The sequence below is a fragment of the Mustela nigripes genome, chromosome 5 (assembly GCF_022355385.1).
Source record: "Mustela nigripes isolate SB6536 chromosome 5, MUSNIG.SB6536, whole genome shotgun sequence".
NCBI lineage: Eukaryota > Metazoa > Chordata > Mammalia > Carnivora > Mustelidae > Mustela > Mustela nigripes.
The window spans coordinates 22,894,759-22,907,789 of NC_081561.1; the positions used below are offsets into that span (position 1 = coordinate 22,894,759).

The 13,031-nt window shown below is 40.4% G+C and overlaps 1 protein-coding gene across 7 annotated transcripts in view; it reads right to left on the reverse strand.

Moving 5' to 3' along the window:
- Positions 1–13,031, reverse strand: part of KIAA0319 (KIAA0319 ortholog) — an 89,573-nt gene that overhangs the window by 21,351 nt on the left and 55,191 nt on the right. For all 7 annotated transcript variants that reach the window (XM_059399556.1, XM_059399557.1, XM_059399558.1 and 4 more), the window contains 2 exons: positions 12,336–12,468; positions 1,517–1,745 (listed from right to left, as the gene is read on the reverse strand). In XM_059399556.1, coding sequence (XP_059255539.1) covers positions 1,517–1,745; positions 12,336–12,468 — 362 coding nt within the window. The remainder of the gene's footprint in view (positions 1–1,516; positions 1,746–12,335; positions 12,469–13,031) is intronic.

Sequence of the window (13,031 nt, forward strand, 5' to 3'; positions counted from 1 at the left end):
CCCTCAAGTTCCATAAACCCAACCAGTCATTTTAAATTCATCATAATTGCAAAATACTGTCCAGAAACATCAGAAAGTAAAGTAGGTAAGCGTTCGTGGAATATCTGACTTCATCTAAAATTTTAACAAGAAAACTGATGTTGGACAGATGAGATGGAATTTGGAGAAGTACAAGGTGGCAATATAACATTCTACCTTTTTCCCATTAAACTTCCAAATAATAACCTGAAACTAACATAACGCTGTATGTTACCTGGAATTAAAATACAAAGAAAAGGGGTGCCTGACTGGCTCGGTCAATAGAGCATGAGACTCTTGCTCTTTGAGTCATGAGTTCAAGCCCAGGTGTAGGGCTTAGATACACACACACACACACACACACACACACACACACACATACACACACATAAAATAACCAAAAAAAGAATAAAATGAAAACTTTCAAATAACAGAACAACTTAAAAATAGCAAGGTGGTTAGCAAAAAAAACCCAAATAGTCTGGCCATCACCAAAAGAAGAAGCAAATAGCTTATACACAGTTATGTGCACACATACCACTCATGGCAAAAGTGTCTATGATAGGTAGTATGTCTTTAGACAAATATTTTTAAGATTTGAGCAAATTAAAATTTAGATACTAAAAGCTCTTAAAAAGAAATCACTAGACCCAGAAACTTCTGGATCTATTTTAGAAATGAAGTTTCTAATAATGTGAGAAACAAAATAAGGAAAATTCCCTGATGATAAAGTTTATGTTGGATTATTTCTAAATTTTCTCCTAATAATAAAATAATATTTCTGAAAAAAAATAATATTATTTCTGTAGCAAATGTTGGGTCAGACTTGCTCCAAACTAGCCTCAAGATCAAGCTATCAACACAGGATCCACTTAGTTTCTATTCTGTGCTAATAGAGAATAGGTGAGGGGGAAGGATGTTCATTTGGAATCTATGACTTTTAGGTGCTCTTCTAACAGCTGTAATCAAAGAATCTTATAAAACATATTTTCTGGATCTATACCACGTAACAATAATTTAAGTAGACAGGAAGGTAGATAGATGTGTAAACAGTTTTAAATGGATGGACAGATGTACAGATGGATGGATGGTTGGTTAGATGAGTAGGTAGGTGGATGGGTGGATAGCTAGATCGATGGATGGGTAGTGGGTGGGTGGATGGATGGATGGATGAATGGATGGATGGGTGGTGGGTGAATAGATGGATGGATGGTTGGATAGATTGGTGGGTGGGTGGATGGATGGATGGATGGGTGGGTTCATAGATGGGTAGGTGGGTGGATGAATGGATGGATGGGATGGGTGGGTGGATGGATGGCTAGATGGATGAATGGATGGATGGGTGGGTGGGTGGGCAAGTGGTTGGATAGATGTGTAGGTGGGTGGGCAGATGAATGGATGGATGGATGGGTAGGTAGGTAGATGGGTAGGTGGGTGGGTGGGTGGGTGGGTGGATGGACAGACAAGTAAAAGTCTAAAGGCAGGATAGAGAACTTGCCTGCATGTCCACCTCTTTGCTCTCATTCCCTGGACCCAGGGACCACTCATAGAGGACAATCTGGTGATCGTCACTGCTCTGGTTTCCATTCAAAGTGATGGAGTTTTGGGGCAAAGTTATGGTCTGATCTGGTCCTGCATTAGCAACTGGAGGATGGTCCACAGCACTGTTGACTATGAGGGCTGCAGATGTGGAGTTAGTGGCTCCATCCGAGTCTGCAACAGTCAGTCTACAAAAAGAAGAGGAAGCCATCATGTTCCAAGAAGATGCCAAGTCTTAAGACAAATGGTCCATTTAGTCTGCCCACAATACGTTACTTGGAAAACTCAGCAGAGGTGTAAACAGAAATTTGAGGATGAGACTAAGAAAGAACAGAGCACCTGAGGGTTTTGGTTTTTTAGTTTTTAATCTGCTGCTGTTGGTTTATTTTATTTTTTGCTAGTAATACAGTCACATGATGGAGTTTTCTCTTATATGGGTTCCTGACTAGTCTTGGAGATGCCAGATGAAGAAGTCTTCCTCAACCAACACGGGAGCCTCCCTCTAGTACCTGAGACAAAGAATGTGTTGGGTTTGGGTCCTGCCTTCAGGTCTGAGCACATGGAGACAGTACATCACTCATCAATTTTCATCTACAAAGCTTTTGAATATTTTTATACTTTTCTAGAGGACTTAATACAATCATGTTTTCAGAACACTCCCTACAGACACTCCTTGAGGACCTCCTGTGGTAAACTCACTACTGATGAGGTCACAGATCAGGAAATATGGTCACTTCATCCATCTGGGGTAAAGATGCCAATTCTGAACAGTGATGAATTCTACACAGGTGTTAACAGGAATATGATAATGGAGCTATGGGAAGAACACAGGCCCTACGTGAAGTGAGGTCTGTGCGCGGGGCCTGTGCGTTCTGTGCGTCCCTTTACACTATCCCACATGCTCCATACAACCGAGATCTGAACTCTGGTTCTGGCTCTGACAGCAAACCAAGCATCTGAGAACTCTTCTCTTCAGCCAGGCTGTCAAGACACATCCCGGGCCCCTAAGGGAATTTCTTCATGGTTAAATGGGGGACAGCAGCAGTAGCTTGCCTCAACCAGACGATGAATTAAATAAAAATGAAATGGGGAGGAGTTAAGATGGCATAGGGGTAAGGGTACCTTATGCTTGCCTTGGCACTGGAACACAGCTAGGTAAATATCAAATCATTCTCAACACCCAGGAAATCGATCTGAGGGCTGAGAGAACAAACTGCCCAACAAGAGGGAGAAGAGAGGTCACATCTTGGAAGGTAGGAGGTGCAGAGATGTGATGTGGGGGAGAAAAGAGTCGGGGGTGCTGCAGAGGGTAGGGAGCCCTGATCACAGAATGGGGGGCGAGAGAGAGAGAGCGTGCGCACGCAGCACACAGGGGATTGAACACGAAAAATGCTTCCCCAAAGCCAGTTACTGAGAAAACAAGAGAGGCTGCTTATTGTGAGTTTTTACAATCAACGGAGCTCGAAGACTGAAGTTTTAGAAGTCTGCCTACAGCCTGGGAGCACAGCGGTGCTCCTATGGAGGAGGGCAGAGGCCCAGGAGTGAGCAGTGTGGTCTGAGGACCCCCTGCATCGCACTGGGAGGGACAGCTCCCCTTCTTGGACTGCATTTGGGGACAAAGTGATGGTGGGTACCACTGCACTGCCCCACTCATTAGCATAGGGGCAGAGGCACCTGCTGATGGCAGCTAACCTGGATGCCAGCTCTTTGCTGTGCTTTATTCTAAACCCCAAGCACCTGTACATTCCTGCAACTGCCCTCCTGGGACAAACCCCTACCAGCCCCAGTGCCCCAAGACCCCCCTCCAGAGGATCATCGTGGGTCCAGGCAGTGCTGAGTCTCAAAAATTTGGAGTTTTGAAACTCTGCCAGGTGCAAGAAGTAAAACATAGAAGCAATGTGCCACTAGGTGGGCAGAGAGCTCTGACGCAGACACGGTGAAGGCAGAGATCTGAGGGACACCTGGCACATGAGGGGAGATTCTTCATTCTTCTGTGTGGGCTTACTGAACAGTGGGGCACAAATTCACCTGTCGGGGACCAAGGGAAAGGGTGGATTCCATTTTTTTCCTCTACCCAACAGCACCACTAGATTTCAGTGAGCAACAGAGTGACCCCCTCCTCATCTCCCACCCCCCCACTGCCAGGGGCGGCTGGAGCCACTTACACAAAGCCCCACCCCCTGCCCTCTGCAGGTGCTTCAATGCTAAGACAAGTATGCCTAAGAGTCAGGGCAACAGGCTTCTCCCGCAGAAAACCAGCACAAATTCCCCACGTGCACCAAGTCCACTGATCAGAGCTCTGCAAAGCTGCAGCTCTAGTGGAAACAGGATCTGGCCTTTTTAAACAAGCAGACCAAAGCATACCTAGTTAAAACTTGACACACACTGGACAAAGTCCAAACACTCCTTAGTGCCGGCAAGGAAAAACTCAGCAGAGGGCTGACCTAAGGGAAAGAGCAGCCAAAATGCAGCTGCAGAGTGCATGTAGCACAGACCAGACACACTTCCTGGACACACAGGCCCTGGACAGTACATGACCTCTTCTTACAAAGCCATTACTCTCAGGAGCAGGAAACATAACAGGCTTTCCTAACACAAAGAAGAAGATACAGACCTAGCCAAAAATGCCAAGACAGAGGAATTCATCCCAAAAATAAGAACAAAAAAAAGGACACGGCCACAATCTAATCAATATAGATACAAACAATATGCCTGATCCAGAATTGAAAACAAAAATCATAAGGATACTAGCTGGGCTTGAGAAAAGCACAGAATATATCAGGGAATCCCTTACCACAGAGATAAAAGACCTAAAAACTAATCAGGCCAAAATAAAAAATGCTATAACTGAGATGCAAAACTGACTAGATGAAATGACCACAAAGATGGAAAAAGCAGAGGAGAGAATAGGTCACATAAAAGACAAAATTATGGAAAATACTGAAGCTGAAAAGAAGAGGGAAATAAATATATTAAATCATGAATGTAGACATACAGAGCTCAGCAACTCCATGAAGCACAATATCATTTCACATCATAGGAGTCCCCTAAGAAGAAGAGTGGGAAGGGGACACAAGGTTTATCTGAGCAAATTATAGCTGAAAACTCCCCTAATCTGTGGAAAGAAAAAGACATCCGATCCAGGAGGCACAGAGAACTCCCATCAAAATCAACAAGAGCAGGCCAACACTAAGATATATCACAGTAAAATTTGCAAAATACAGAGATAAGGAAAAAATCCTAAAAACAGCAAGGGAAAAGAAATCCCCTAACATATAAGGGAAGACAAATATGGTTAGCAGCAGATCTAACCACAGAAACTTGACAGGCCAGAAGAGAGCAGCATGATACATTCAACATGCTGAATGGGAAAAATACGCAGCCAAGAATACTTTATCCAGCAAGGCTGTCATTCAGCACAGAAGGAGAGGTTAAAGAGTTTCCCACATGAATGAAAACTAAAAGAGTTCATGAACGATAAACCAGACCTACAAGAAATATCAAATGGGACTTTTTTGAGTGGGAAAGAAAGATCAAAAGCAACAGTGGGAAAGAAAGACCAAAAACAACAAAAACTAGAAAGGAGCAGAGAAAATCTCCAGAAACAATGACTCTACAAGTCATTTACTGCATATCTCCCAATAATCACTCTGAATGTAAATGGACTAAATGTTCCAATAAAGAGAAATAGGGTATCAGAATGGATGAAAAACAAGACTCATCTATATACTTTCTATAAGAGACACATTTTAGACCCAAAGACACCTCCAGATTTAAAGTGAGGGGATGGAAAACCATGTATCATGCTAATGGACATCAGAGGAAAGCCAGAGTAGCAATACTTGTATCAGACAAACGAGATTCTATAACAAAGACTATAACAAGAGATGAAGAAGGGCATTATATCATAATTAAAGGGTCTATCCATCAAGAAGATCTAACAACTGTAAATATTAATGATACCAACTTAGGAGCCCCAAATACATATAGCAATTAATAACAAACATAAACTCATTGATAACAATACAATAATAATAGAGCCTTGCCGGCACTAAGTAGTGTTTGGACTTTGTCCACTTAAATCAATGGACAAATAATCTAAGCAGATCAACAAGGAAACAATGGCTTTGAATGACACAGAGAACCACATGTACTTAACAGATATATTCAGAATACTGTATCCTAAAGCAGCAGGATACACATTCATCTTGAGTGCACATGGAACATTCTCCAGAATAGATCACATACTAGGTCACAAATCAACCCTCAAGAAATACAAGAAGATTGAGATCACACCATGCATATTTTCAGACCACAATACTATGAAACTTAAAGTCAACCACAAGAAAAAATTGGGAAAGACCACAAATACACAGAAGTTAAAGAACATCGTACTAAAGAATGAATGGGATAACCAGGAAATTAAAGAAGAAATAAATAAAATACATGGAAATGAATGAAAATAAAAACATGACAGTCCAAAACCTTTGGGACGTAGCAAAGGCAGTCCTAAGAGGGAAATATATAATAATGCAGGTCTTCCTCTAAGAAGCAAGAAAAATCTCAAATATACAACCTAACTTCACACCTAAAGAACCCAGAAAAGGAAGAGCAAATAAAGCCTAAATCCCCCAAGAGAAGAGAAGTAAAAAGATTAGAGCAGAAATAAATGTTATAGAAACTTAAAACAAGAAAGAAAAAAAGAAAGAAAGAGAAAAAAAATCAATTAAACCAGGATCTGCTTCTTTGAAATAACTAATAAAATAGATAAACCCCTAGCCAGACTTAACAAAAACAAAAGAGAAAATGTCCAATTAAATAAAATCACAAATGAGAGGGGAGAAATAACAACCAATTCCAAAGAAATACAAAAAAAGTATAAGAGCATGTTGTGAAAAACTATATGCCAACAAACTGAACAACCTGGAAGAAATGGATAAACTCCCAGAAACTTACAAACTACCAAAACTGAAACAGGAAGAAACAGAAAACTTGAACAGACACATAACCAGCAAGGAAATTGAAGCAGTAATCAAAAATCTCCCAACAAAAAAAAAAATCCAGGCTTCCCAGAGGAATTCTACCAAACATTTAAAGAAGGTTTAATACCTATTCTTCTCAAACTGTTCCAAGAAATAGAAAAAAAGAGAAAACTTCCAAACTTACTCTCTGAGGCCAGCATTACCCTGGTAGAAAAACCAGAAAAAGACCCCACTACACAAGAGAACAGGCACTATAAAAGAGAAATCAGCACGCAGACGCTGTCACATTTCTATACAACAATAATGAAGCAGCAGAAAGAGAAATTAAAGAGTCAATACCATTTACAGTTGCAACAAAAACCATAAGATACCTAGTAATAAACCTAACCACCAAATGGGTAAAAGACCTATACTCTGAAAATGATAGAACATATATAAAAGAAATCAAAGATGACAGAAAGAAATGGAAAAACATTCTATGGTCATGGATTGAAAGAACAAATATTTTTAATATGTCTATACTACCCAAAGCAATCTACACATTTAATTCAATACCCATTAAAATACCACAGCATTTTTCACAGAGCTAGAACAAATAATCCTAAAACTTGTATGGAACCACAAGAGACCCCGAGTAGCCAAAGCATTCTTGAGAAAGGAAAGAAAAGCCTAGTGGCAGCACAATTCTGGACTTCAAGCTCTATTATGAAGCTGTAATCATCAAAACAGTATGGTATTGGCACAAAAGCAGACAGATCAGTGGAACAGAATAGAGACCCCAGAAGTGGGTCCTCAACTCTATGGTCCACTAATCTTCAACAAGGCAGGAAAGAATATTGAGTATAAAAGGACAGTCTCTTCAACAAATGGTGGTGTAAAAATTGCCAGCTGCGTGCAGAAGAATGAAACTGGACCACTTTCTTACACCACACACAAAAATAAACTCAAAATGGATGAAACACCTAAATGTGAGATAGGAATCCATCAAAATCCTAGAGAGCACAGGCAGCAACCTCTGTGACCTTGGCCAGAGCAACTTGTCACTAGGCACGTCTCTGGAGGCAAGGGAAACAAAAGCAAAAATGAACTATTGGGATTTCATCAAGATAAAAACTTCTGCACAGCAAAGGAAAAAGTCAACAAGACTAAGAAACCTATGGCATGAAAGAAGATATTTGCAAATGACATATCAGATAAAGGGCTAATATGCAAAATCTATAAAGAACTGATCAAAATCTATAAAGAACTGATCAAACACCTAAAGAACAAATAATTCAATCAAGAAATGGGCAGAGGACATGAACAGACATTTCAGCAAAGAAGACATCCAGATGGCCAACAGACACATGAAAAAATGCTCCACATCACTCGGCATCAGGGAAATACAAAGCAAAACCACAGTGAGATATCACCCCACACCAGTCAGAATGGCTAAAATCAACAAGTCAGGAAATGACAGATGCTGGCGAGGATGCGGAGAAAGGGGAAACCTCCTACACTGTTGGTGGGAATGCAAGCTGGTGCAGCCACTCTGGAAAACAGCATGGAGGTTCCTCAAAAAGTTAAAAATAGAGCTGCCCTATGACCCAGCAACTGCACCTGTGCAACTGTACAGGTATTTATCCAAAGGATACAAAAATACTAATTCAAAGGGGCACACGCACCCCATTGCTTATAGCAATATTATCAACAATAGCCGACTTACGGAAGCAGCCCAAATGTCCACTGGCTGATGAAAGGATAAAGCAGATGTGGTACACACAATGGAATATCACTCAGCCATCAGGAAGGATGAATTCTTGCCACTTGCAATGACATGGATGGAGCTAGAAAGTACTACGCTAAGTTAAATAAGTCAGAGAAAGACAAAATCATATGATTTCACTCCTCTGTGGAATTTAAGAAACAAAACAGATGGACATAGGGGAAGGAAGAAAAAAAAAATTAAGAGAGAGGGAGGCAAACCATGGGGGACTCTGAACTGCAGAGAACAAACTGAGGGTTGCTGGAGGGTAGAATGCGGAGGACGGGGTAACCGGCTGATGGGCATTAAGGAGGGCACGTGACGTAATGAGCACTGGGTGTTACATGTAAGTGATGAATCAATGAATTTTACTCCTAAAACCCATATTACATTATATGTTAGCTAACTAGAATTTAAATAAAATGTTGAAATTTTAAAAAAGAATCAAAAGCACCTCATAAAGTGGGGTGAACATTGGTGAAGTTACAGACTGAATATCTGTGTCCCCCCTGTTTAAATTCTTATGATGAAACCTAATCCCTAATGTGACCGATACTTGGAGTGGGGCCTTCGAGAGGTGATTAGGTCATGAGGGCAGAGAATGGATTAGCGCCCTTGTAAGAGACCTCGGAGACACCCCACCCCTCCTGCCATGTGAGGGCGTAGGGAGAAGCTGGCTACCTGTAAACCAGGAAATGGGCCTTCACCTCACACCTAATCCGCCAGCACCTTGATCTTGTACTGCCCAGCCTGCCCTTGTTCTGCCCATGAGAAACAAATTTCTGTCACTTAGAAGCCACCCAATTTACAATATTTTTGTTCTAACAACCCAAACAGACAACGAGTGTACAAGCATCTGTCGGAGCCCCTGCTGCCAGTCCCGCTGCGTACACACCTAGAAGCAAGATTGCAGACACGGTTAATTCCACGGTGGGTGTGTGAGGAGCTGACACGCTACTCTCCACACGGGTGCACCATTTTACTTTCCCACCAGCAGCGCCTAAGGGCTCCCATGACACCACATCCTCACCAACGCTTATTTTCCATGTTTTAAAAATAATGGCCATCCTAATGGGGTAAACTACTTCTTACGCTGAGATTTCGAATAAACCAAAACAAACGTTTTCATGACACATGTACAACGTAAAACACACCAGAGCACCTCTGTGAACTGTTTAGTCAAAGATGAATCCAGTCAGATGCTTGGGAGTTTCTAAACCTATGCAGACTTTGGGAGATTCATAAATATATGGACGCATGGACAGGTGGACTGCTCTGAAACCAGTAGATTCTTCAATGGGTATATGAGACCTTAAAAATATAGTTAAGTCAAAATATGTAGGATGCAATTAAAGAGTACTTAGAAGAAAATTAAAGTCTTAAAAGCTTTACAGACATTTAAGAAAGATCTAATATGAATGATCCAAGATTCTACTCTAAGAACTTAGAAGAACAAAGTGAATCAAAAGTTAATAGAAGTAAAGAAATAATAAAGATATGAGCAGAAACCAACAACTTAGAAAGTAGACAAAATTAACACAGCTCTGGTTAGGGGTTTTTTGGAAAGATAAACAAAATTAACAAAATTCATAATGAGATTGAACAGAACAAAGAGATAACATAGGTCACCAATAAAGGAAATGAAAAGGGGGTTATCACCACAGATCTAACGGGTATGAAAGGATAATACGAAAATACTATAAAACCCTTTGTGCCAACAAATTTGACAAATTAGATGGAACAAATTTCTTACAAAATACAACTTACCAAAAACCTACACAAGAAAAAAAAAAAAAGCAACAGAAAATATAAATAGCCATACAACTATTTTAAAAATTGCATTTCCTATCCAAAACTTTCCCGGAAAGAAAACTCCAGACGCAGTGATTTCACTGGGAATTCTGTCAGACATTCAAGGAAGAAACACTACCAGCTGTTCACAAATGTTTCAGAAAGTAGAAGAGGATCGATCACTGGTCGCCTTGTCTCATTAGGCCAGTGTGATCCTCATACCCAAAGTTGACAGACATTGCAAAAAAAGAGAGAGAACAGCATTAACCAATATCTCTCATGTACACAAAAAATCCTTACCAAAATATTAGCAAATTTAATCCAATGCTATATAAAAAGGATATCATGAGCAAATACCATTTACCCCATGAATGCAAAGTTGACTAAACATTCAAAAATACCACACAACACATAAAAGTAACTCAAAAGACATCACAGATCTAAATATAAAAACCGAGAACTATAGAAGTTCTACAAAAAAACATAGGAGGAAATCTTTACTATCTTAGGACAGACAAAGATTACTTAATTAGAACACAAAAAGCATGAAAAAGAAAAAAAACTGATGAATTAGACTTCATCAAAACATAAAATTCCTGCTCTTTTGAAGATTAAGAAAATACAGTTGATCTTAGCCAAAAGGTTGAGAAGCTACTGAAACATTAAAAAATTAAAATAAAAAATCACATACTGGCAGGAAATATCCACAACACATATATAAAATAATGAGCTTGTTTCAGAATGTATAAAGACTTGGGACGCCTGGGAGGCTCAGCCGATTAAGCCTCTGCCTTTGGCTAAGGTTATGAGCCCAGAGCGCTGGGATCGAGCCACATGCTGGGCTCCCTGCTCAGCAGGAAGACATCTTCTTCCTCTCCCTCTGCTGCTGCTTCCCCTACTTGTGTGCACAATCTCTCTGTGTCAAATAAATAAATAAAAACCTTTAAAAAAGAAATGTATAAAGACTCTTAAAACAATGCAATTTTTTAAATAAGGAAAGGAGGGGCACCTGGTGGCTCAGTTGATGGAGCATGTGCGATCCTTAGCCTTAGGGTTATGAGTTTGAGCTCCGTGTTGAGGCAGTTCACTTAAAAAAATAAAGGGAACATTTAAAAAAATAAAATAGGAAAGGGATACTTCACAAAATAAATATATGAATGACCAGTAAGCAGCTGAAAATATGCTTAATATCATTTGTCATCAGGAAAATGCAAATTAAAACCATAATGAGATACTACCACTCATTAAATTAAATAAAATTAAAAAGACTGACTAGAGCAAGTATTGGTGAGGACGTGGACACTGGAACGTTCATATACTGAAGGTGGGAATGTACTTTGGTGCACCCACCTTGGGAAAGAGTTTGGCAATTTCTTAGAACACAAACTCACCTTAGAACCGGACCTTCCCACTACTCCACAATTTACCCCACAAAAATGAAAATATCTGTCCATGTGAAGACTTAAAGGTCAGTGGCAGCTTTATTTGTAGTAGTTCGAAGCTGCAAACAGCCCAGATGTCCATACTGGTCGGAAGGATAAGTAAATTGTGGCACCCACAGATAGGAATAGTGCTCCGCAATAAACAGGAACAGACTCGATAGAGACAACACAAATGAATCGCAATCATTTGCAGAGGGGAAGACAACACGGGTAAAAAGGAGTACATATCACATGATTCCATTTATGTAAAATTCTAGACAGTACAAAATAATTTAAACTGACAGAAAGCAGTTCGGGGTTGCCCAAGGACAGAGTGGAGAGAGAGACGGAAACCCAAGGGGCATGAGACTTCCAGGTTGAGGGACATGTTTCTTATCTTGTGATGATGGTTATCCTCATGTCAAAACTCATCAAGTATTATACCTTAAACATGCACATTTTATTACACTTCAGTTGTATCTTTAAAAGTTATGAAAAGAAAAAGATTAAGAAACACATGAATCATACAACCCTGCCTCGCTTTGAAGATACACAATTTCTGTCACATAACATCACAGCAAAAAGATGCCATCCATGGACATTCCTGACAACCAAAACCAGATGTTTGCAACAAACAGGCACTTCTAATCCAGAGTCATCCACGAGCATGTCAGTTGAAAGTGGGTGTCAACCAAAACTCCCAAGGAAACTCCAAGGTCAAGAGGCCTTGACCTCTTGGTCACAATGAAAAGAAGCCCAGCGTAGGGTAGAGGCATCAGTTTAAGCAAACAGCCACAACACAAGTTTGGAAAGCACAGCAAAGGTAGGGAAACCACTTGCCTGAAAGTGTAGTTTCCGGGGATGAGGTTAGACAGACGGAGTACAGGGGAGTCAGCTGGGGTCTTCTCCTCTCGGGAGGGGCCACTAATTTCTTCCCAGCGATAACTCACGATTTTAGTGTCATCTGTACTTTCTAGAAAGATTTAAAAATAAGTGAAGGCTAATCATATGATCTCTCCGATATGAGGAATTTGAGAGTCAGGGCAGGGGGATGTGGGGCGTAGGAAAGAATAAAATGAAACAAGATGGGATCAGGAGGGAGACAAACCATAAGAGACTCTTAATCTCACAAAACACACTGAGGGTTGCTGGGGGGCTGGGGGGCTAGGGATAGAGTGGCTGGGCTGATGGACACTGGGGAGGGTGTGTGCTATGGTGAGTGCTGTGAACTGTGTAAGCTTGATGATTCACAGACCTGTACCCCTGGGGCTAGTAATACATTGAATGTTAATAAAAATAATTTAAAAAATAAGTGAAGGCTAGAATGAAATGCAACAACAGTTAAACATAAATTTTGTAATTTATCAACTTCATGCTTAAATTTGTTTTTGCATGAAATTATCTAATTACATAGATAGTTCTCCCTAAACTGTCATCACTATATTCCTCCTGAATTTCCATCAGACTTGAGTGAGGCTGTTTTCATTCAGTTGTGAACTAAAACAAAAAAAACAAAAACAAAACAAAACAAAAGCC